General features: G+C 39.3%; 2 protein-coding genes across 3 annotated transcripts; one reads left to right on the forward strand and one right to left on the reverse strand.

Annotated features, from left to right (window-relative positions):
* Positions 1-395: 395 nt before the first annotated feature.
* On the reverse strand, positions 396-23,474 carry LOC108144637. Of its 2 annotated transcripts, none has more exons than XM_017269670.2 (9): positions 23,384-23,474; positions 22,648-22,894; positions 13,609-13,667; positions 12,963-13,011; positions 7,975-8,203; positions 7,836-7,902; positions 2,157-2,641; positions 1,774-2,092; positions 396-1,583 (listed from the first exon to the last, which is right to left on the reverse strand). In XM_017269670.2, the coding sequence occupies exons 3-9, from the start codon at positions 13,657-13,659 to the stop codon at positions 1,386-1,388; spliced, it is 1,398 nt and encodes a 465-aa protein (XP_017125159.1). In that variant the 5' UTR covers positions 13,660-13,667; positions 22,648-22,894; positions 23,384-23,474; the 3' UTR covers positions 396-1,385. The 2 variants fall into 2 exon arrangements, with proteins under 2 accessions (XP_017125159.1, XP_017125158.1); XM_017269669.2 differs by having other exon boundaries at positions 23,380-23,471.
* On the forward strand, positions 10,800-11,640 carry LOC108144639. Its single transcript, XM_017269675.2, has 2 exons — positions 10,800-11,139; positions 11,437-11,640. The coding sequence occupies exons 1-2, from the start codon at positions 10,810-10,812 to the stop codon at positions 11,638-11,640; spliced, it is 534 nt and encodes a 177-aa protein (XP_017125164.2). The 5' UTR covers positions 10,800-10,809.
* Positions 23,475-24,385: the final 911 nt, after the last annotated feature.

The following is a 24,385-nucleotide window of genomic DNA, read 5'->3' on the forward strand; positions in this document are numbered from 1 at the left end:
ATAAGTATAATACACACTGTATATATTTTATATATGTATGATATATGTTTTTATATTTACTCAAGATAGTATAAGTCAAAAGGTACAACTTCAAAACTCGATATAAAATTGTTTAATTTTTATAAATTTAAATATTTAAAAAGGCTTGAGCTCACATTTAGAATAAATCAAAACGCTTTCAATATCACATTGAAAAGTTGTAATAGCAAATATTTAAAGAACGAAAACGCTATTCCATGCTGTTCTTACAAAAACGTACCTTTTCAAATATTAGGTATATATTTTCGTAACCAGTTCATTTCAATCCTAAAACCACACTGATATTGTTCTCCATTCGTGGCCCCATCAGATTGTAACCCCAGACAGGTAGTGCCACTCAAAAACAACAGCAGGTATTTAGGTCAATTTGAGTTTATTGTTCAATGATTAATATTAACTTAGAGGTACACTAAAATTGAGCTTTAAAATATGAATTGAATTCCGTGTATTGAACGGCTCCAGAGGAGCATTCCCTTTATTTTTTCAGTGGGCGGTGGAATGCTCGATTGAAGCGGTGCAAAGGCCTAAGCTTACTTTGAGAACTGTTGCCAGACATTCCGTTTTCATTATCATATATCAAATATCATATATCCATATATCATATATCGGTATAGTAAGTGGCTGATCGGGACGGCTGCTTTATAATAAGGGCTCCTGCCGCAAAGGGTTTAATACGCGTTAAGTATATCAATGACAAGAAAATGTTCAGGAAATTCAACTAAGAGGGCGTCGAGTGCTGTAGTTTTGGACCTTTGGCAGTTAGGCATCCGATAAATTAATAAATTACGAATAGGATTTAGTCGTTAAGTAGATACGAGTACAAATATCACCTGAGCGTCGGCTGCTGCATTCGTTGTTAGTTCGAGTGATTAAGTTAGGGGAAGTACAATAGGTTAGTTGGGGTTCTTGGGGTAGTAGGGTAGTAGGGATGTAGAAACACGCTTACACTTACAGTGGAGTGTCTGAAGGAAGGGCGAGTCCAACACCGACTGTGCGGAACAGAGTTGAATGGGTACCAAAACCATACCATCTGGACATGGAGTACCCAAGATCTCTGCGACATTAGCGGGCAATGGGGATGGACACCCGCCATTGCCCGGTAATCTCTGCACATCATATTGCAAACTAAGACTAGGCTTAATCTATGGAACAGCCGCTGTACGACTGACTGCTCCGGTATCCTTACAAACTAGGTGGCTCCCAATCCTACCAATCGTTGACTACCGCAGCGGCACCTGCGCGACCTAATCTCCTCTCTCTGATTTTAAACACTTTGAGTGTTGTGCATTTTGGAAATGGAATCTTGAATTTTGAATGGAATCTTTGAGGACCTCCCCATTCCTCGCTTAGCTGCTGTGCGAGAAGGCGGTGTTCGTGTAGGGTCCACTGTAGATCGAGCTGCCCGAGTTGGACACCGTCTTGGTGCTCCTGCGGGCCATGATGCAGAGCACGGCGGCCACCACGGCCAGCATGAGGATCAGGCCGGCAATGGCAATGGCTATGGCGAAGGTGCGCTGCGACACGCACAGGGCATCATCCAGAGTCTGAAATTGAGGGAAGTATATTTAATATATATGTTAAATATTAAATCTTTAATTAACGGAAAAATATATTGAGTATATATGTTAAATATTAAATAAATAAGTACTACATATTTAAATATTGCACTTCTATGGGTAATCGGAATCATTTGTAATCGAATTACTATGGTTATATAAATTCCCCGACACCCACCTTCTCCTTGTAAACCGCATCGTCGTCGCTGTCATTGGCATTCTCGTTCTCATTGACATACAGGCCGGAGAAGACCTCAATGGTGGCGGGCAGGCCGTCCTCCTCCTTGCTGTCGACCGCCGTCTGGCGCTTGGGCCGCTTGCCGCTGCACAGAGGAGCCTCCTGGCAGGTGGGATCCTCCAAAGCGCACAGCCGCACATTGCACTGGTAGTAAACGGAAGTTGTGTACGGGAACTTGTGCGCCGGGAAGGTCACATTGGCAGCCAAACGATCCTCGGTGTAGTTGAACTGACCCATGATCTCGTTGTCCATGGGGCAGCTGTTTAAATAGGTCATAAATTATATAACATATATAAATATAGATTAAATTTGTGGTGACTTACCCATCTTCGCCCACCAGTCGCTGCTCTCCCCAGCCCAAGCCATCGCGAACTATGCAGTCCGTCACGTGGAGTCCATAAACCTGCTGTCTATCGATGCTGATCACTATGGTCAGGGGATCTCCGATCTTCACATCGTCGGCTATCTTGTGCTCGTCGTTGTAGATCTTCATGTGGCAGGCGGGCATGGGGATCTCGTTGTTGCTCACATCCTCCTGCTCCTCCTGCGGCGCATTCGCATCGTAGACATCCTCCTCGTCGAGGTCATCGTCCTGCTGCTTGTCCAGCGATCGTCCGTAGTCCCTGCGATCCTCGCTGCGGAAGGCCTGCGGCTTCTGGGCATGCTTGCGCAGATACTTCTTGGGCTTCATGGCCGCATCGCGACTCTTGTAGGCACAGCGAACGTGGTAGCCACGTCCCAAGTCCGTGATGAGCTTCAGGTGCGGCTGCAGCACTATGGTGTTGAAGAACTCGATGCCACCATCGTCCTGAAAGCAAAAAAAATTATGAGTTTTTAAGCACTGATAATCATAAATCTAAATCATTCAAGGAACTGCGTAAATTGATTGGACTAATTATCATATAAATAATGATATCACTCCTTTTACATGTTCCAGAGGTAAGTAGGTTGTTTAGAATTTAAACTTCGATGTTGCAAAATGGGTGGTTATGGGATAAACTTTGTTTAGAGCTAGGTTGTTCAAGGATCTTTGTTAATTGATTGGACTACTTATCAAATAAATATTAATATCAGTGCTTTTACATTTTCCAGAGCTATGTAGGTTGTTTAGAATTTAAGCTTCGAAGTTGCAAAAATGGTGCCTATGAGCTAAACTTTGTTTAGAGGTAGGTTGCTCTCGTCTTTGATGGGCGAAAACGTTTGTAATTTAATTAATTACAAAGTAGTGTTTAACAGGCGGTTTAAAGGGTTTATAAACAAAAATATAGAATTTAGAACGAAAATTCGTTCCGAAATCAATAGCTTTTACATAATTTATCAATAACAATTGTATATAGTTTCCAGTACGTAAATCCTTTTTTTAATTCAAGCTTTTACCAAGTCTTCCAAAAGAATTAAATTACTTTTTGTTTTTGCCAGTGAGTGTAAGTATAAGCTTTCTTCAGCTCAAGTTATTACCATTAAAATGAGAATAATATGATACCTTAAATTACCACGTACTGACAAAAGACCCGGACAACAAACCCGTTCGCCCCCAATTCACTAGGTGAGCTGAACTGGCCACCGGCCAAAGCCAAAGCCAGAGCCAGAGCCAAAGCTAAAGCCAAAGCTATTGCTAATGCTAATGCCGAGAAGCCATATCTGCCACCTGAACCCAAGTATAATGGCGGCGAAGCCCCTTCTCATTATGCATTCAGATTCACGCTTGGCTGCAGCCCGAAATCGCCGCTCAGAAGTTGAGTGTGCGATCCAAGACAGACAATACTCGAGTGGGGGCTGTGGAGCACTTCCTGGAGTCGCCATCAGAATGGTGCTAGAGCCGATCGGCCAAGTGTGACGTGGCTAGTCGTCTCAACTCACTCCGGGGAGCTGTGGCCCTTATCTCCTCGCAAATTAGCCAAGTTTGCATGATGAATTTTAATGGCTTGTTACTTAGGCACTTGGGAAATCCAAGAATGCGATGCTGGCATGATGCAATTCCCCTTAGGTAGGGATTTTTAATTGAATATTCGCTGGAGAGAAAATCTTCTTGGCTGGCCACCAGTTTATTAACACCTGCAGGCATTCATAATTACATTCTATCTTACTCTTCAAGCTTTATTAGTTTTTACAGAATTTTTTTTATGTGAACAAAAAAAAAAAAAACTTTTGTTAAAAAAACAGTTGCTGGCAGTATAATTAAAAAAAGAACAAAACAACATGTTTTTTTTGTAAGGTGAGGTATGGATTTTGCTTGTTGTCCATAAAAAACTAGTATTGTAATAAAATATTTATTATTTTATGAAGGCGGTAAAAATGTTTTTATTATATCTTCTTGATTATAGTAAAGAATTAAATCGTAACTAAAGAACTTTTATTTTTGCACTAAAATTTTAACTCAATATATATAAAATATATGTTTAAAGATTAAAAGGATTGAGCAAGATGTAAAATTGATGTTAATATTTTCTTTAATTTTTTAAACTTAAATAAAAAGAAGAAAAAACGTAACTATATCATGTTGTTTGTTACATTTTCTGATATTTGGACCAATCTTAAATACATTTCCTTCTTACTAAGTTGATTTTCCAATACAGTGAATCACCAAAAACATGGCTTGAAATTCTATTTCGAATAGGTTTGAAGTTTTTCGCTCTGTGCACTTGTAACGGGTTATTCGCCCATCGGTGATTGTGCTAATTCCATCGGGCAGCAGAAACAAATCGAGTACACACTCGATGGCGATGGCAGGAAAATAAAGCCAACTGTGCCGAAGAAAGGTGAGGTAATGACGGAGGTAAGTACATACATCGACCGCCAGCTGCCAGCTCGGAAGTTTTGTAATTGGGTCTCTACGGATTTGGGCACGGAAGTTCTTCGTTAAAGTGGGCTCTCCGCGGGCGGCTTTATTCTTAATAGCAACAGCCCCGATGTTTTTTTGTCTTATAGCAGGCATTAATCGACGGCCAAAAAAAGAAGAAGCTTTAGACTCTGGCCAGTGTGCGATTTATTGCCCAACACGGTTTCCGCTTAAGACAAGCCACGAGATGGCTAGAAAAGGTATAGTAGGCTTCCCCTTTTGTTGCCCAAGTCCCCATAAGAATCGCTAACAGTTATGTTCGAGTGTCAGTTCTCAGCAGCTGGGCATCTGGGCATCTGAGCATCATCATCCCAAGACAATGGGCCAATAAAAAGCTTAATAAAGTGACATTTAAGATTTTCAAGATGCTAACGGTAGAAAAACCTATTATGTCATTATAACACTTCTCCACATAAACATGGTTACCGCGCGACAAGTGTAAGTGTATCAGATGGCTTGAAAGTGCTTGGATATGGCCAGAAACAGGTTCAAAAGCTGGATGCGTGGGAGTCGGAGTCCGAGGCGAGACTGACCTTCGCTCCAAACACGGCGGTAGCTGCCTTTAAATATCAATACCATAAAGACCATAAAGCGCTTACATGTTCGGACATTTTTGGCCTTTTCATGGTCAGCCGACGGCATTGGTGGCCAATGAACGCATTACTAGCGGCAGCGGACAGAACAAATTGATTTCGCTGCGAGAGATGGCTTACTGGCTGGGCGATGAAAAATTGGTTTTCCATAGGAGTTCTGGCTTTGGGGGCAATTAAATTTTAATTAAAATTGCGACCCTGCGAGTACCTGTTCGTGGCTGATTTAATTATGCCTGACATGCGCACAGCCAAGACCCTCAACTCAACTCATTTCAAGTCGACTCCTCAGGGGAGCTGTCGCTCAATGGCAGCAGATGTGGATGTGGCTGTGGCAGTGGTGGCTTGTCACGCGACTTTTTACACTGCAATGATGAGCTCATCGCGACACGATGACGCAAGGCAGGATGGCTGCCATTAGTGCGACTGCATGCTGGATGAGACCCGCTCATCGTGTTTAATGACAAACATTTAAGATATCTACCTTGTCGGGCCTTGGACGCCTCTGTTGGTTTGCCAGTATTTGCGGGGGGTAAATAATATTTACTGATTCTTACTTATTGAACACTTTGTGTGAATTGCTTGGATCAACAGAAAAAAAAAGAACAGGCGGAGCGGCGAAGGACAAAGCAATGAAAAACGAAAGACTTAAGCAACGAACTGAGCGAATAGCAAACTAAAGAATACTATATAGTATGTGCTATAAATGGCAGGTAACTCTCAATATGTACAGTGATCATTAAATTTGTATTTCGTTACCACTTTTCGCACATAATATTAATCAAAATCAAATGACTTAGGCAACGAACTTAGGTATGTGCTTAAATATGTACAGAGATATCAAAAATCAAAAATGGGTGTGTCAGTTTTCGCATAAATCGTTATGAAAATTCAACTGTGCTTAAATTTTAATACATGATTACTATCTGCTGACTTAACTTTTTAAAAGGCATAAAAAGTAATTCCAAACATCAGAATACTATATTCTATATACTATATTATGGTGAGCATTTTAAGCACAAAAAATCGATAACAAACAAATGACTTAAGCAACCAACTAAGATATTCAACTGGAACTTATTATTGCACATTAAATTTCAAGTAAGGCTATCTCCATCGCAAAAATCTAGGCAAACTATATATTTCTTTATTGTTAAAAATATACAATTTTTTTACTGACTTTACCGTAAATTCTTAAATACTACTTAAAATCAAATGCCTCGTAAATATATTAAAGCTCTTTTCAGAAGTTTTTAGTTGCCTGTAGCAATCATAAAGTAGCCAGCTAACCCAAATCGCTGACTTCTCATAACATCTTGCGGTTCTTGAACGCACTGCACTTAGTTGCCACATTGCGGCTATCGACTGTCGTAACTGCAATTAACATTGGTAATTTCAAAAATTGTGTCAATCCAATCGAGCGAAAGGAAAAAGCGGCAAGCAGCAGCCGCTACAGGCAGCAAATTACAAAACACTGGCCCCATAAGTGCCGAGAAAATTACATTAAATATGTATCACATTCGGACTGAGAGGCAGTGGCTATAAAAATGCCTTTGCTGCCGAGGTGCGTGAGTTGCAGCCGCATTAGCCCGGTTAAGTGCTAATTGAGATTTCAAAATCAGATCCCAGCACAAACACAGCCCGTTGTTTGCCCGAATCGATCGACTGAATGAGCCAATAAATAAGTCGGGCCATATACGTATTAGACAAACCTAATGGCAAAGCGAGAGACTGAAATTTATATGGCACATCTTGGCCGTCTTTCGGATTATTTGATATCGTTTGCAGGGTGATGAGAGACGGCTTGTCACGCTCAATCGGGCGGTTCAGATCAATAACACGCTTGCTCAGGTCACAGATCTTGGGAAAACTGGCTTTTGAGTGATTTTGGCTGACTCAAGAAATAGATTCTGGCTATGAAAATGTAAATTAATTAGAAACTATCTAAACAAGCTTGTTAGGAAAATATTAATTTATCAAATTTCCTAAATTAGACTTACTTATTTTTACATAATCAATTTTTCTAGGAACATAAGTTTTCATGTTTCTAGTTTCCAGATAAACTTGTTGAGAAAATATTAGTTTTGCCAATTTCCTTATTTAGCCTTACTCATTTGTACGTTAATATTTTTCCTTGGAATAAAAATTTCACCATGCAATCACCTTTAGCTGAATCTAATTAAACGATAGACACTTGTAAAAGCCAAGCCCATAACCATTAGAATCTTAATTTTTATCCACCATGTCTAATGACAGCTATTTTAGCTGAAAACTCTGTGAGGCCATCGCAATCGCATCATTAGTTTAGCCGCAAAAGGTGCGTGAGATGGCCATTTCTGACTCAACCTTTCAATGGACTAATCATCTTGGCATATGGACTTTACCTTGTAACCAATGAACCGGGTCTGGCTGCCTTATAAGTGCTTAAGCTTAATGTTTAATTTTTTATTTGCATGCCAAAATGGTAGAACCAGTTGGGCATATGGGAAATATGGCGTCACCTACGATCGGCTATCTATATCTATAGATATACCATCTGCCTGAGTGGGTGTTTAATGGAATTCTAGACTTACCGTTTCCTTCGGCATCGTATTGCAAGATCTCAGCGGCAGTTTGTAGCGCAGGGAGCCCACATGATCTCTGCGGGGTAGAGATTATTAAATGGATTAAAATCTGGATTGGATTAGCCAAAGTGCGAGTGGCCACACTCACCTGTATTCACTGAGACAAGTGGAGTTCTTGGACAGGCCTTTTGGGTAGATCATGCCGCTGAACAGCCCCGTTTCGTGATTCGGAGGAGCATCTTTGATGGTGATCAGCATCGAGCCGGACAGGCACTTGATCCGCACACTCGGCTCCACCGCCGGCTTCGAGGTGGAGGCCACCTCCGCCTCCTTCTCCGCCGCCGCAATCGCCTCGCTCAGTGAGCTCTGCGCATCCTCTGCAAGGGGAAATCGAGGAAATCGGGGAAATCGGAAATTATGAAATGCAAACAGAAACACGACAGGCCCACTCCCGAAAAAGCACAGTTAGACGGCCAGCAGGCAACCTCCAGAGTCATTGGCATAAATCATGAGCTGAAAACCCAAGACAATGGCTCATGGGAGCAGTATTTAGTTAAGACTATGGCTCCAAGTTGAAGCCGGCATGCGGAAGACTATAGCCAAATACTTTAGTGCACTGACACTAAAATGTAAAGCTATAAAAACTAGGCATTGGCCAATAATTTGTTGATATCAAAGTTTATGTAAAACTTTAAACTTTGTAACATTTGGAAACTAAAAACGATTTTAACATTTTCAAACTAACAATCACTTTTACATTTCCCCTTAGAAATACGAGTATATATTTTAAAATGTATTTAAGCACGGTTCGTAACTTACATATATAATTATACAAATAAGCTTGTAAATGTATTACAGAGTTTTTCCATAAGTTTAAAATGTTTTTGAACCGTACTGCTTGAACCTCAACTAATTCTATAAATATAATTTTAATAAGGTTAAAGAGTGAAACAGCATTCAATAAGTAATCATTTGTTTGAATAAGGTATATTTATTGCATGGTAACTCCATAAATTTTGAAATTTTCTTGAATTCGAGTTGCTGTTTTTTTTTTTTTGAGTGCATACTCATGACATTGAGAAGCCATTGAAGCGGCAACATCGAGTATCAGCAGAAGCGGCAGCGTGGGGCGAAGACACGCCACAGAAGCGCTCGTGGCCATTAGAAAGACGCCGCGCAGCAAGTTCCTTGAACTTCAGCAAAACAATTCGAGACCCAGGCTGGGATTTGGCTGTGCTCTTGGCATTTCCTGCTTTCAGCCAAGAACTCCCCGCTGGCACCTCAGCTCCTCCTCTGCAAAGGTACACAATTGGCCAAGAAGAGACCACGAGCGGAGGAAAGCTGCCCAGGCACGTTCGCCCTGGCAGTTGACGGTGTGTATACAGTATATAGATATATATGGTTCGGATGGGGATGGGATGCCTTCGGTCGAGTTGGTTCAACGAACCTTGCCGCATTTCGCATCACTTACTGCGGTTCTGGGCAAAGTAATTGCATGCAACACGGCCATCGCAGAGCCGGTTTTCTTCTTACTGGAAGTGGATTGGAATCCACATCCACATCCACTTCCACTCCTCGACTCGACTCAACACGACTCAACTCGACTGGCACATAAAACATTTAATGGCTTTCTATTATGTATAATTTTATGGTCTCGGCAGGCGAGCCGAACTGCACTATGCACTCCTCAAATAGAACAAACTAGTCCAAAAACCACAATGGTTCGCATAAATTACTCCTCTCCAAGCTGTTTGTTCCCTTGGCATTCAGCGAACAAAGAAAATGCAAAAACCTCAACCTAAAGTATACATCTCAATCGCAGTGTCGTGTGTTGCCTCGAAAAATTAATCAGTTTTTTACTCTCTGATTTATGAGATATATTTCGTGATTTGGATCTAATTTGAGGTAAATTATCGATCGCTTTCACCAAGTTTATGGACAAAGATAAATTTTAAGTGCACAAATGGATGAGATTGGGCCAGAAAATGAGTCAAAACAGGAAGGCAAAGATCAGGTTAAGATCATCAATTCTTTTGCAGCAGATCTGGCTTCAACAATAACTGGTACATATACGAAGCAAATTGAAGTGGAAGCTGAACCAATTGAGTCAGCTATTCAGCTAGGAGTTAAATCCTCGCTGTCCAATCAAGAAGTAAGTGGAGGGTTCTAAACTAGCAAGAAGTGTATAAATAATATGATTTCTAATCAATAACAGCTTATTATTAACGAGAATGCCAATACTACTGAAGAGAGCTTTAATTCGGAGAACATAAGGTAGGTAGCCTTTATACTAATATTATACACTAAATAGTTTGTTAAGAAAAAAGTACACACTAATGAATAATGATTTTTTAATACAAACATAACAAAAATTATGTTTCCTTCAAGTTGTGCGAAGTATAGTTTTCTTACTTTATTTCGAGTGTAAAAAAAAACTTTCTTTACCTTTCACCAAACATCCAGAAAAAAATTAAAAACCAAGGAGTTACGGACTACATTTCCTGAAATTACATTTTAAAGTAGTCTTTGACTTAATAATAATTCTTTTTGGTCTTAAGTTCATGATTACATTAATATTTTATAGATGGAAGTGTAGTCCATAATGTCTTGAACTTAAGATTTTCTTTTTCCAAATGTTAACGATTTATCTCCTTACAGTCCCTCCAAAACATCAATGACTTTGGAGCTGAAACCCCTTAGCAACTCATTTAGTGTTCTGGCTAAACAAAGTCCTAGCAACGAAGATCTAAACTGCTGTCAACCCACTAAAACCATCATGGATATTGAGCTTCGCCGAATTCTAAGTGACTCCTCATCCGGCTCCTTCAAGGTTTATGTGGGCAAATACAAATTCTGCTGTCATCTGCATGTATTGCAGTCGCACTCCAAGTATTTCCTGAACTTCGAAAAGGTGGACACCCTCACAGCTCACCTGCCAATCGAAATGGTGACCCCGACGGCCTTTCTTGTCGTCTACCACTGGATGCTGGACATCAAGGAAAAACGAGAGAAACCAAAGGGTGGCTGCAACCTTGTGGAGCTATATAGTGCAGCCAAGTTTCTGAAAATCGATGAGTTGCAGGAATTTACCTATATATGCTTCAATGAGAGCTGGAATTCCGGCAGCCTAGCTTTTACACTTTTTCTAGAGGCTCAGAAATTTAAGATTCGTCTGATTCAGTTTCTCATGTTGTGTCGTATTAAGGAATTCTTTCTGACTTTGGTGGCCTCCAAGGAATTCGTGGAACTGGACTTTTATTGGGTTCGAAAACTCCTAAGTATGAACAATGTGGGCGTGAATAGTGAAATTGAGGTGGGCTTTCAACAGATCTTTTCTAAACTGGTAAAAAAATCGTAGTAAATCCAAATATCTTGTATTGAATTTAAATACTTTTCGCTTTGATTTATATTCATTGCGGTTTTTATTTTTTGTTTAAATATGATATATATATATTTTTTTTAATTGTTTACTTGACTATTTTTGTAATTGATTTTATATTCGAAAATATGCTTTTCAATCAAAAAGGAACGTAGCAAGTCCAAATATTTTGTACCCGATTTAAATACTTGTGCGCCCATAATTTATAATTGTAATAACTACAATCCACAGATCTTCATGAGTGCAGTTCGCTGGCTAAGTCATCATTGGTCGGCCAGAAAGATTCTGATGGAGGAGCTAATGGGCTGTGTGCGTTTCTGCCTACTTCCTCCGATTTTTCTGAGATTTCTGCAGCGGGAACAGAAGACCCTGGTGTTGAACAGCATTTGCCAAAGTCACAAAATCCAGGAGACAGTTAGCAAAGCCTTTGTGTGAGCCAAACCAGTAGTTAAAGTCCTGATTATCAAAGATCTTATCATCCAGTTACATCTCCGCTGAACTCTGCCACCTGAAGGAGCGCATCTTCGGTTTGGTCAAGGAGTTCGATCCGCCGGAGCAGAGGAGGTGGATATTCGACAAGCGGTGCCCGTACCATCGCCATCCAGGTGGAAACCAGGGGCAGTTCTTCAGCTACCAGCAGTTCCTCAACTATTTGCAGTCGCTGCACGAATCGCTGCCCGATCATGGCTCCTAGGTCAACGGGGTCTTAGCCAAATCCCACTCCAAAAAAACAAAAAAACGAAAACCCAAAAACGCAATGTGAAAGCCAGAAGGAAGTGTGCCGCAATGTTTGGCCAGTCGACTCCAATAGACTTTTGTTTGCCATGCGATTATAATGCCTGCTTTCGGCGTTCGGCTTTTGGCCAACAGAGTCAACAGAGATTTTGCAACCAGAAAGACAACAGTCAACTTAGCCGGTTTACTTAACAATGGCAAACTGCGCTGGCGGACTAAAGTGGAGTGTCTTTACAACTAATTAGGTAATCGTTTTGGGAGGGGAAACAATTCATCATTGTAATGCTATTTTTGTCTAAGGAATTTGTATAATTTCTTTTAAATAAATTTGTAGGTTTAAAAAGTTTAGTTTTAATGTGTTGAAAATAAACTACAGACAGTATTAAAATATAAGAATTAGTTCAATCTAAATAACCCCCATACTTTTTAGCTTCATTTCTATACCGAGGAGTTTAAAACTCTGGTCTAAGGCCTTATTTTTGAACAACATAAGATAATACTTTGCAGGGAATATTTATTAAATATATTTTGAGCTTTTCTAAAGCACTTGTATATCTTTTTACATAATTCTGTGAATGATCTCCAATTGCTTTACCTCTTTAAAAACCTATATGGGTTTGCGTTGTTAATGTTACAGACTTTATAGCTACAAATTAAATGGGCAACCAAAAGACTGTTTTAGTATCTAAATTATTTTTATAGTTCTCAATTCAAAAGCTAACTTTTAACTACTACACTTCTATCTATATATATGTTTTTTTGATTATTTGTCCATGCCTTGTTTTAAAATGTTTACCAACCTTTATTCTCAATAACAAATATTTAAAATCTTGTATTAACATATTGAGCGATAACCAGTTTATGGGCTAGATGTTGATGCCTCATTTGAATGTCATTTAAGTGATCGGAGGCAAACAAAAGCCCCCCGCGTCTTCGCTATCAATTTGTTAGCAATTTTTCTTTGGTAGCCCCAATCCATAGATTTTGGTTTAGCTTCTTAATAGACAGATTTATGTACTCACTGACTGCCGTTGGTATCTGCGCCGCGTGCGTCGTCAGAGCTGCGATTGTCTGCAAAGAAAGTGGAGACAAGTCACACATTAGCATAGTTGGCATGCTATATGGGATATATACTATGGACTATAGATACCCGACCCCTTTGGGGCCACAAAGCGTTGACATAAATCACGACAAGCCGACATTAAGTCCCTGGCATAATCCATCGCCAGTAAGCTTCTTTAATTAAAGTGGAAATTTCGTTTTCGTGTTGCCGGCAGATAGGGGCAAACATTATATTCTCACGATTCTAAGGCTTCTCTCCAAAGGAAACTGGCGAATAAACTTTCGCCAGCTTGGTGCCTAGGTTAGAGTTGAACCCGAACCTGAAATCTGTTGGATCTCGGCTCGATTTGGAGGCCAAGCGGCTTAGAAGTTGGGGCCACGGTGTGCCACTTTTGGCCACTTGGCTGGAATCGCATTTAGCATACGGAGGAGGAGGAGAAGGAGGAGGAGGGAGTCACCAACTGGCCTCCAGCGTCTCCTATTCAGGTTAATCGCATTGGCATGCAATTGTCATTCAGTCGGGCTGCTCTTTGATTGATGTGTTCTGGCCGACAATACCGGCAATTTCTCTCCAGAATAGTATGTAAAAAATAAAATAATACTTACGATTAAATGCAGCGCTGTGTAGAAAATGTCCATTGGAGTGCCGGTCTTCATGGTGTGAGCTGCAAATCGAAAGACGGATATTAAACCTTGGCAAATAGTCAAAACTCAAAATATATATAAGACTGAAAACAGAAAACCGGTTCCACACCCACAACGAAACACGTATAGGATTATGCTAAATCACTCGAACACCGAACACTGCCATTCTGTAATGAATTTCGTGGCTCCAGGGCGAACTTTCTGTTCGCCAAATGGGTCAAGTCAACAGAGCCGAATTTTCGGATCGCGTGCGGACTCATTGCAAATGGGTTAGCATCAGCATAAAGTGGTAGCTGTAACTCAACTTAAGTACGAGCTAAAAAGTATCTGCAAGATGCCAGCAATCAAGCGCAGAGCAAACAAACAACCGTCAACTGCAACTCACGGCATCATGACTTTGATTTCCGCTGGTTTCTTGGCTCGGCAACAGTAGCATCAACGGCATTACGAGATATTAAGCGCATATCAATAACCCGTGACAAACGCTTTTCCACTTCCTGCCGAGCGGTGAGAACTCCGCTGGCGAGTCATGGCCAGGAAGGTATTTTCAAAGTGACCACTGCACGGTAAAGAATATGTGGCTCTATAGCTTTTTATAAATGAATAACATGGGGAAGTAATAAAAGAGAAAAACCCATCATCTAGTTCAGAAATATTAGTTATATAATAGAAATATAAAATAAAAACTACCATTCGACCATTGCTTTTATGTTTTTGTAATAGTGGTATGACTTTTAATTGATATTTTATTATGTAAGCCATAACGTTCGCCGTTTTTCTTTAGCTTGTAGCTTTCGCTATAAAATAATGCAACATTAAATGACAATTGGATATTAATTAAAATAACAGTTAATCTTTGAAAACGAAAGACATACATATGAATATTCGTTGGCATATAATATACACCCAGAAAAAAGTATGGTCTTAAACATCAAAAATATGGTAACATGGGCTATTTATTGCAGCTAGGTATCAAAGACTTATTTGAAGTCCATTAAAGCAAAGGCTTTAACGGTCTTAAATATAGTTCAAAACCCAACTTTATTTTAAGGAAAAAATACTTGAATATAGTGTTCCCAATAATTAAAGTTAAGATCATTGCTGCCTTTCAAATTTTTAGTTATTTACATTTAAATCATTTAAGATAAAAACAGTAATGATTTATGATTCATAAATAACACTTCAAAATAATATTTCAAGTATGAGATCTTATTCCTTAGAAAATATCCTTTTAATTATACATGTTCAATATTGATACATATTCAATACTCAATATTTCAAAATAATATGTCAAGTATGAGAATATTATCTTTAGAAAACACCTTTTTATTTAAAATATTTACCAAGTAAAATATTTACCAATATTTACTGAACAATCCCCACATGGTAGAACCTATAGATATGAAATACAATCCAGATGATAGCCGAAATGAGATCATATTTTTCCCCGTGCATGCTGATCATTGTCTTAGGCGTCACAAGACAGCAGTAAAATGCGGCTTACGTTGATGGCCGAGAGGCGATAATGATTTGTTGTTACCACTGCCGCTGCCGCTGCCAACACATTTCATTCACGGCAACAGACATACATGACGATGATGTCACAAGACCAGTACTCCACTCCACTACATCCATATCCACATCCACATTCACTCACCCCGGATCGAGATTCAGACCCCAAGATACAGCTGGTTATTATCCAAGCGGTGTAATCTTGTTGCGAGTCTGGTTGCTATTGAAATTGGTTCGCCGGCAAAACGGGGAGAAGCTCGGAATTGGGTCAATAGATATCTCTTGAAATTGATAAATTGTGGGCATTATGCAGTGAGCACACATCAATTTGTCAAAGTAGGCTCACACTTCCTGAACAATGCCGAAACAATCACAATCCGTAGGCAAACGTGGCTCGGAGTCGAATGCAAATTGCCAACTGACGCCGGCCAACATCATCCCACCAGCGCACTTCCACTGGCATTGCAATAAATTAGCTAAAATTAGCAAAATGACGCAAGCGGCTCTAACCGAGGCAGACAACAGCTAAAAAAAAAGTTCGAAATTGAAAACGCAGCTCATGCAGGCAAAAAATTAGTTGGAAAAATGCGGCGAAACACGCCAACGAACATTATGAATAATGACTTTGATTGGCATCTGCTCTCGTTACCCAGTTCGAGCTCTAAAAGTGAGCAAAAGAAAATAAAACATTAGGCCAAATGCTCAATGCCCAAAGCCCAATGCCCAATGCCCAATGGAAATGGCAAACTCCAACTGACCTTCAATTGCGTTCATCGGTGATAAGGGAAATTGCATCAAATTGGGGCACAAATTATAGACATTTTGGTGGTCATTATAAATTGATACCGGTTTTTGGTTTCCTTAGAGAAATACAGGAAATCTACTATAGAAACAAAAAAAGATGTTATCTATAAAGGAAATTTGATCGAATATATCATTGTTTATCATATATGCAGTCAACCCCAGTCAAACCCAACTTTTTAGATTTTTAAAACATGAGCTCAAATTTATAATTTATTAAATCAAATCAATTTATTAAATCAATTTTTTCAATATACAATTAAAAAAAATGTAATACATTTTTTTTAATAAAAGTGTATAGTAAATAAATAAATAGTTATCGATTTTTACTCTGTAAGTCAGCATTTCCTGCAGTTATTGTGCATTTCCTCTACTTATAATTCTCCCCATGAAATCCAAGAACTCTTGACTAGAATATAAATTATGTAACGATGATTCATTGTCCAATCAATCGTGTGCAATCGATTGAAACGGATAACATCAAGTGCCGACTTCAATTCATTTGACACACATTTCACAGAGCAAATAGCACCGAAATAACTAGACAAACAAAATGTTAAACCAAAAAACAACAAAATGGGCCGTGCAACTGAATAAATTAAATGGGTTTTGCGTGCACGACGAGCCAACAAAGTAGTGTGTTTTATTATTATTTTGTTTAAACAATTGCAGTTTCATTGAAGTGTGTGTGTGCTCTGTTAATGTGGCGGCTAAATGACCTCGCGTGTTTCCATTTTCCCGTAATTTATATGCTTTTAAATACACAACGAGGGTATGGGTATGGGTATGGGTATGCAAAAAACGAAATATTATAGTTTGGAAATGCACACTTAACTTTACAGCTTTCTGCTTGAGCGAAAATGGCTGGGAAAAGCCGAAAAGTGTGTGAAAAAAGCGTGTAACTATGCGTTAAATTGCGCTGAAGTTAAATATTTGAAAATGAAATGTTGATGGCCCCGTAAATGTTTTGGGCCGGGCGAAACAAATTCCTAATGAAGTGACTAATTAAAGGGAACGGACCACCCGTAGACCCACGTATATGGGTGAACCGCATTAATCAAGAGACGCCGACCTGGGAACCCTTTTGGAAATCTCAGAGATCTCAGGAAATTAGTCAATTAGAATATCTGACGACTCCCATCGCAAGCTGTCAGATCTGGTTCCAATCTGAATTGCCAAAGGCAATGGCAAAATCACAAACAAAAACTGTGTTAAGCACACAAACTCAAGATCGCACACACTGCCAGCGAGTCTAAGCCACAACTCACTAACGTGGCTCTGACCCATTTGGAACTATCGAAGTGGCGGCGCTGGAGGGGGTTCTCCTACCATTCTACCAACTTTCGGTTGCGGTTTGCCATTAAAATGGGAAACCTCCGCCGTACATCTCGGCTGTAGTGTGATCAATCACACGGAAAGAAAAATTGCCATAATTACTTGATAGATTTGATAGACTTGATGACTAAACATATACTTTTTATAGGTATAGACAAAGTTAAGATGTCAAAAAGTGGAACATTTCTGGCTGTGAAATATTCTACCTCACACAAAGAATTGTTTTGAAATTTAGGGCATACAAAATAAAAATATAAAATGGTAACAAATTTAGATACATATATTCTAATATATATATAACTTAAACCACAAATTGTCTTCGTACTAAATATTAATGTGTGCATATTTCATTTATCTGTTTCTAATATATGGATAGACAAAAGTAATAGTCAATAGTAATAACAATCCCTTTTTCCCGGCATCTTTATTAAAATATAAATGGTTTTCTAATCAACAAAATAACAGAAACGTAAACAAGTTTACAACTCGTCTATGTACATATTTAAACTTTATAAACAAATAAACAATCTGTTAGCCCAGCTTAATTGGAAATGTTTAGACGAAATGAATACAACTTTTTTATGTACGAAATTACAAATTAACCAACATTCAAAATGTTTAACATAGACATATTATATATGGAGCCTTAATATTTTCAATATTTTGTAATAACAGGGCTTTGGTTCAAATGGAAAAAAAAACAGGATAAATATTCCAAATACCCCTCTATATTGATAAGTAATAATCAACGTTGGTAGATTGAAATACCACCAAGTAAATATAAAAAATGTAAAATATTTTTTATCCCTTTTTTGCAGAAATTACAAATTAAACAACCTACAAAATATTTTACATTAACATATATAAAATTTTCATTTAGTTCAAATGAAAAATTGCCGTTTAGTTTTATTATTATTTTGAGGAAATCATGGGCCTTCAAAAAACAATGTTATTGATATTTGTTTTTTAAACAATATTGAACCATCATATAGAACTTCTTTTCCTCCTGTGTAGCATAGCGATGCGTAGAGCTAATTTCAGTGCAATTCTGCTGGCGTAGAAAGTAAGTTGGGGCGGGTTAGGGCCTTGAAGTTCGGTCTTCCAAACACCGAACACCGCTCCGAAGATGCATTGTGCGATTGTCCCGCATTGTTCTTAATGACGGCAATTAACGAGTCGAACAAAAAGGGCAGCTATACCTTCAAATGAGGTCAGCCCGGCTTTATTGCCAGACTTTTTGGACTTAGCTTTTACTTTTACCTGGGCCAAAAAAAAAAAAAAAAACAAAAAAACTTCTAGTTGGCCAGCGGGCTAATCAAGCGTCTGAGATCGAATGGCAATTGAGGCATCGACTTTCACCTGCTTGTGTATGCAGGCTTTGTTTTTTCTCGAAAATCAGAATTTTAAATTTAAATTTAAATCTCGTAATTAGCTGGCATTTGATGGGGAATTGATGGGCTTCTGAAACCAGTCAGTTAGTCAGTCAGTGCGGAGAGTCAACGGTTCGGAACGAAGTTTAGTTTTTAGCCGACGATTGGCTCAAGGTCAATGCAATTGTCTCGCCACCGCCGCCTTTGTTCGCCTCAAATGAGTTAACAATGCTTTAATTTGCTGTTGGCCAATTGCAATAAACGCCAGCGCCGATTTCGTTTATAGATTTCGATTGGGCCAACCGCGGCAGCAGGCAGCGGTCTTAAATGGACAATTGCCAATTAAGACAATGTGAGAATTTGAAAATCGCGCATCATTAGGAGGCACATAGCAGCCCAGCCCCAAAATGCGTTGACCTGGTTGTCAGACGTTGCCACACGCAGCATTAAACTGGAGCGTGGAGACATCGCCTGTCTTGCCACACAAAATGTGTGCGAACCAAGTTTGGGTCTTAAGACCAAATACTGCCCAATCCGTTGCGTATTTCCAAGCCCAAGTGTTATGTTATGTAAGTTCTCTGCAAATGGCTCGCTTCCCTGCCATTTGTCAAGATGTCCAATTTGGCTCAAACGCCGACTGGTTGACTGACAATATGCAAAATGTGAAAAGCACTGATTGGACACCCACAACTGGCCCGCGGCTCAGCCTAAATATATTTTTCTCTCTCATTTTGACGCCTAATTTTTGTGGCTTACAAGCTTTGCGGCTATTGCTTTATTTTTTTTTTTGAGTCTTTGCCACAAAAACTGAAAAAAAAACAACACGAAACAAACGGCAGAGAAATTCGCATTGAACGTGACTTGAGCTAAGCTGTAGACATGAATGTGTTTGATTTTTATCAGAGCCGGGTCTACAATATTTCAGTTTTAGCCATTTACTTTGCGCATTTTGCTTTGCCTTTTTGCCTTTTGACTGGCGCCCATTGTTACCCGCTGATTTTGTTGTGTTTTTTATTTTTCTTTTTGCCCCAAAGGCACAGCTAAAACTAGTTTTGTAGTTCCGTTTTTGCTTGGGCTCCGGGTTTTTGCGTCTAGAAGTACTTAAAATGGAGGCTCCCAGCGACATTGGCAACGGCTACTGCTGGTCAACAGGCTAAGCATGGGCCTAATTCGTCATTAAAACTCATTTATTGAGGGCTATTTTAAATGTAGATACTTGTGGCTGATGAGGGAATCCACTGATGAGCCAGAGACACGGGCATTACTAATTACTGCCCTCCAGTGCTGACCTCATGGCTCTCATAATAACTCTATCCAAGTTTTCCTTGACTCGGTATATGTTTAAGTATACACCTTTTGAAGAAGATTTCCGCTTTGTACGAAGAATTAATGATCTCATTCTAACCCAATGGGTGCACAACTTAGCAGAAGTAAGAAAAGAAATAACTAAAAGGTTTTGTGACTTAGCAATAAAATGTTGTTATGAAAAGTGATTCAATAGTATTTGAGCATAGAATTCTAAAAATAATTAAAAAATATTTTTAAAATATTTGGGCCGCCACATGAATACTATTGTATCTTTAATTTGTTTAAATTAGTATTATTATTAACTTTTTAAACGTTATAAAATCTGAGTAGTTTGTTTAGTAAAATTAATTTAAAACAGTCTTTAAACCATGATTGATATTCTCATTTTGAGTTTAAAAAAATAAGCTCTGCTATATCTGACATCTTTTGTGTCCAATAAATTGATAGTTCCGCAGTTTAAACAAATACTTGAATATTTTAGAATTAATAAATAACATAGAAATTATTGTTAATTTTTTTTAAGTATTTAGCAAACTAGTAAAATAAGAGCATTCGAGAAAGCCCAAAAAAGCTTGAAACCTATTTTAAAGCGTAACAACATCCCAGAACTTATGCCATTTAGTAAGCCACTCCATTCTCGGCTCATTTCCTTTAGCCACAGTCCAACTCAAGGCGGTTGAAAAGTCTTGGCCTGCCACACCCCATTTAAGGTTTGTATTTGAAAGTGTTTCGGAATGAATTGAACAAACTCGTATTCAACTGCAGTCGCCGCGTGTTTTTGCGTGGGGTTTTGGTCTAAGGTAAAAGCCTGCATTTAAGTCCGCTTGAGTTTGCCAATGTTGATTTAATTCGCCAACGCTGGCGGAGGAGGCAGGGGAGTTTGGGGGGGTGGGCTGGTTTAGTGGCGAATCAACTAGCCAGACGACTTTTCAATTTCGGTCAAAAAACAAACAAGAAATCCAATGCACATTGTCCAGACCGGAGAGCAAAAAAAAAAATAAAATAATAAACAGCATGTGACTCATGCTGACTATGTTTTCGGGCGCGCCTTTCGCTGGCATTTTGGGTTTTTGCATAATTAGGGGCAAGCGCCAACGTGTCGCATGAGTAATGCAAGCCTCAAGTTCGTTGCCTAAGTCTTTCGTTTCAACTGTAAATCAATGGCAACGAACAAGCGGAAAAACTAAATTCGAAAAGGTCTTAGCCTGGTTGAATGAACTCACCATTTTTGGCGCTTTCTTTGTCAGTTCTTCGGCGGTAGATTATAAATCAATCAGCACACCTTTTGGCAAGCCCACACGCATTTTTCGGCTTAGTTCATGAACCCCCCAAAAAATCCGCCATTTGTCATCATTGGCTTTTCGAGTTGGAGGAAGCTAGGTATTTATTTCTCTCACTTAAGTGCTCCCATACAAACGTACAGCAAAATAATACTAAATTATACATACAATCATATTTTCCGTCTTTATTTTATTTTGTGCCTGATTCAAGGTCACTTCAACCGCGCTGTCTGGCTGTTATATAAACAAGTTAAATACACGATGGCTCTGAAAACTGGTATTCGAGCAGCTCGAGCGCGGATTCGCCTTTTAATTATACAAATTTTACGCTTGCGTTGGCGTTCCTCAAACGCAAAAGCTTTCTGAGAATGTCGGAGAACTGAGAAATATTCAACAGAAGTTAAAGATACCACCACTTCGATATCAAAGCAACCATTATTCACTAGAAAAGGCGTTGCATTCAACGCAGATGAAGACCATTACATGGCCAGACAATATTTTGATAGCTAACAAACCACAAATTAACCAATTAATAGGCCACGCATCACCGAAAAATGAAAGGTTCCCATACAACCCATACCCTGCACACTACAGATGATGCAAGCCTCTCCATCAATCAACTTTCCTAATTGCTTCTTTAGACGCCAACTCATATACAATGGAAATGAAGATAATTATGGCCCTGTGTGATCCGTGGAAGTGCTAAAAGTTCTACAGGGAGAAGAACTTTTCAGGGCGGTTGCTGTTGGGTCAGCCAATTAGCAGCAGATTCCGGCTTATAATGGCCGCACACAATGTGTGGAAAATGTGAATGGACTTAGGGCCCCGATGACACATTACTTATGCGCTGCACAACCAGGAATGGGCATTGAAAACTGGGAAACCGGGAAAAGCGGATATCCGTGATGTGACTGCTTAAATGGCCAAAACCCCATACGCCAGCCATAATAATAATATTTGTGTCCCCAAGATGGTGATGTAACTGGCTGCGAACTTGGCAGCCAATTTTTGGCCACAGGCAACCTTGGCAAACAGGTTCAGATCCCCTGGCAGATGGGGACATTTTATTATTATTTTTATTTCGCTTTTTTCTGTTCAACAAAACCCAGATAAAAACCCATTTAATTTGCACAGAAAACAGATTGCAATGCTTCTTCAATTTATTCCCCCAAGTACAAGTATTCCGTGAATCTTGAGCAAGGCGAAATGAAGCTAACCGGTTTGGCTGATGGATTTTTGGCACATCCACAACGTTCGCAGCCATTTATGAAGTCATCTTTCGATTTTTTTTTTGCCAAACGGCACAAACTTCGATTTTTCAGCCTGATTTTTAACTGTTTCTCTTTGCGGTTTTGCGGGTTTTTGCTTTTCTTGGCCAACTCCATAACACTCACCTCTATCCAACTTCGCCCTTTTTGCGTAATCCAATTTGTTATGTGTCTGTTGTTTGGCGATTTTGCTATGCTTTAAACTGGTTGTCCGGAACGTTGATGATTTTTAAATATTTTAACGAAATTTTGGTTTCACATTAGTTTGATGCTTTTTTTTGCTATACTTCCTTAATGGTTTGTATTTTTTTATTTGCGGGCTTCCTCTATAATTATTTCGTTTTGTGGCCAACACTCGTTTTACATGTTAACGCTGCGGGAATTGCACATTTAAGAGTTGGCCAAGAGCGGCCAAAGCGACAAAAAGAGCGGCTCCTTGGCGAATTGTGGCAAATTGTTGTTGCTGCTGCTGGTGTTGCTATTACGCTGTCTCAACACAAAAGACTGAAGCAACAAACTTTCCGACACTTTTACACTTCCCCAGAAAACAACGCGAAACATTCAAAAGATTCACAAATCATTCAGCACGTATTTGCTGGGCCCGGTTCAACCACCCGTCGTCGTTGTCGAGCTTAATAGCTTCCCAAGGGCAACAACAATCAGAGGAAAACACGACAAAAATATCACAAAACAACACACAAAATACACAAAACACAGCAGCAACAACCGCAACTATTTCAAATCTCGAAAATCTTTTTCAATCTTTGGGGATGGCGTTCCGAATCCGTTTGCACGATCCAATTAGAATCGAGTAAACGGAATTCAAGCCGTAGAATTTAAAACACTTGGGAAACTCACGCACGATTTGGAATCGAAACGAATCGGATCGTATGGAAGGAATGGGGATCGTAGGTTCGTTGAGCGCTGTGGATGTGTCTAGCACACCAACCTGGCCAAGACTGAAGCGATCGCACTCCGACAAAACCGTCAAGACGGCGGGTCAACCAACAACCGGTCTTGCCAAGATTCGGAGTTACTCCGCTCTGGGGTTTCTGGTTTTCGGAATTCGGATCTCGTTCGTCGGAGCAATTGGCAAGTCTAGGTTCGCTCTTAAAACGAGCTCTTTATATAGTTTGATGGCACTCAGTACACAGGTATTGCTGCTGTTTGTGGTCGCCTTGGTGTCGCAGCCAGTTTTTCAGCAACAACACGTCGTCCAGTTGAGCTGCACTTGATGATCGACGGGATAGCGACCGGGGGCCACGCTCCGCTGGCTCCCTTTAATACACCCATGGGTCCAGACTGTCTTTCTAATGAGTGCGGCATAATTAGAGGGTCGGGCGGGTTGGTCATCCCACATCGCAAGTCTGCACTTGGGAAAACAATTGTAAGGCATTTTAGAAAGAAAAAGGATTTTAAAACAATCAGTATACCTGAAACTTTAATAAAACTAAAACACAACTACAACAATTCTAAAGAGGTTTCTAAACTAAACAAAATTATGCAATAAAACATAAATTCTTTCTAGGAATTATCTAAATTAGAGACAAAATTTTCAGCGTGAAAAAATTATTTTAATTATCTTTTAAATTCTTTCTAGGAATTATCTAAATTAGAGACAAAGTTTTCAGCGAGAAAAAAATATTTTAATTATCTTTTAACGTTTTCTAAATGAATAAAATTAAATCCCTAAAATGGCAAAAATTAATAAATTATTTTCAGAGACACATCTTTTCATCAGAAGTTCTGCAGAATTGTACTTTAACCAAATTCTCGCATTCTTTTCAATTTTGATTGAAACAAAAAAACAAAATACAAAAATTACAATTTCAAAATAAATCAATATCAATACAGATTTCTAGTT

The sequence above is a fragment of the Drosophila elegans genome, unplaced genomic scaffold (assembly GCF_018152505.1).
Source record: "Drosophila elegans isolate 14027-0461.03 unplaced genomic scaffold, ASM1815250v1 contig_183, whole genome shotgun sequence".
In the NCBI taxonomy this organism is placed as follows: Eukaryota; Metazoa; Arthropoda; class Insecta; order Diptera; family Drosophilidae; genus Drosophila; species Drosophila elegans.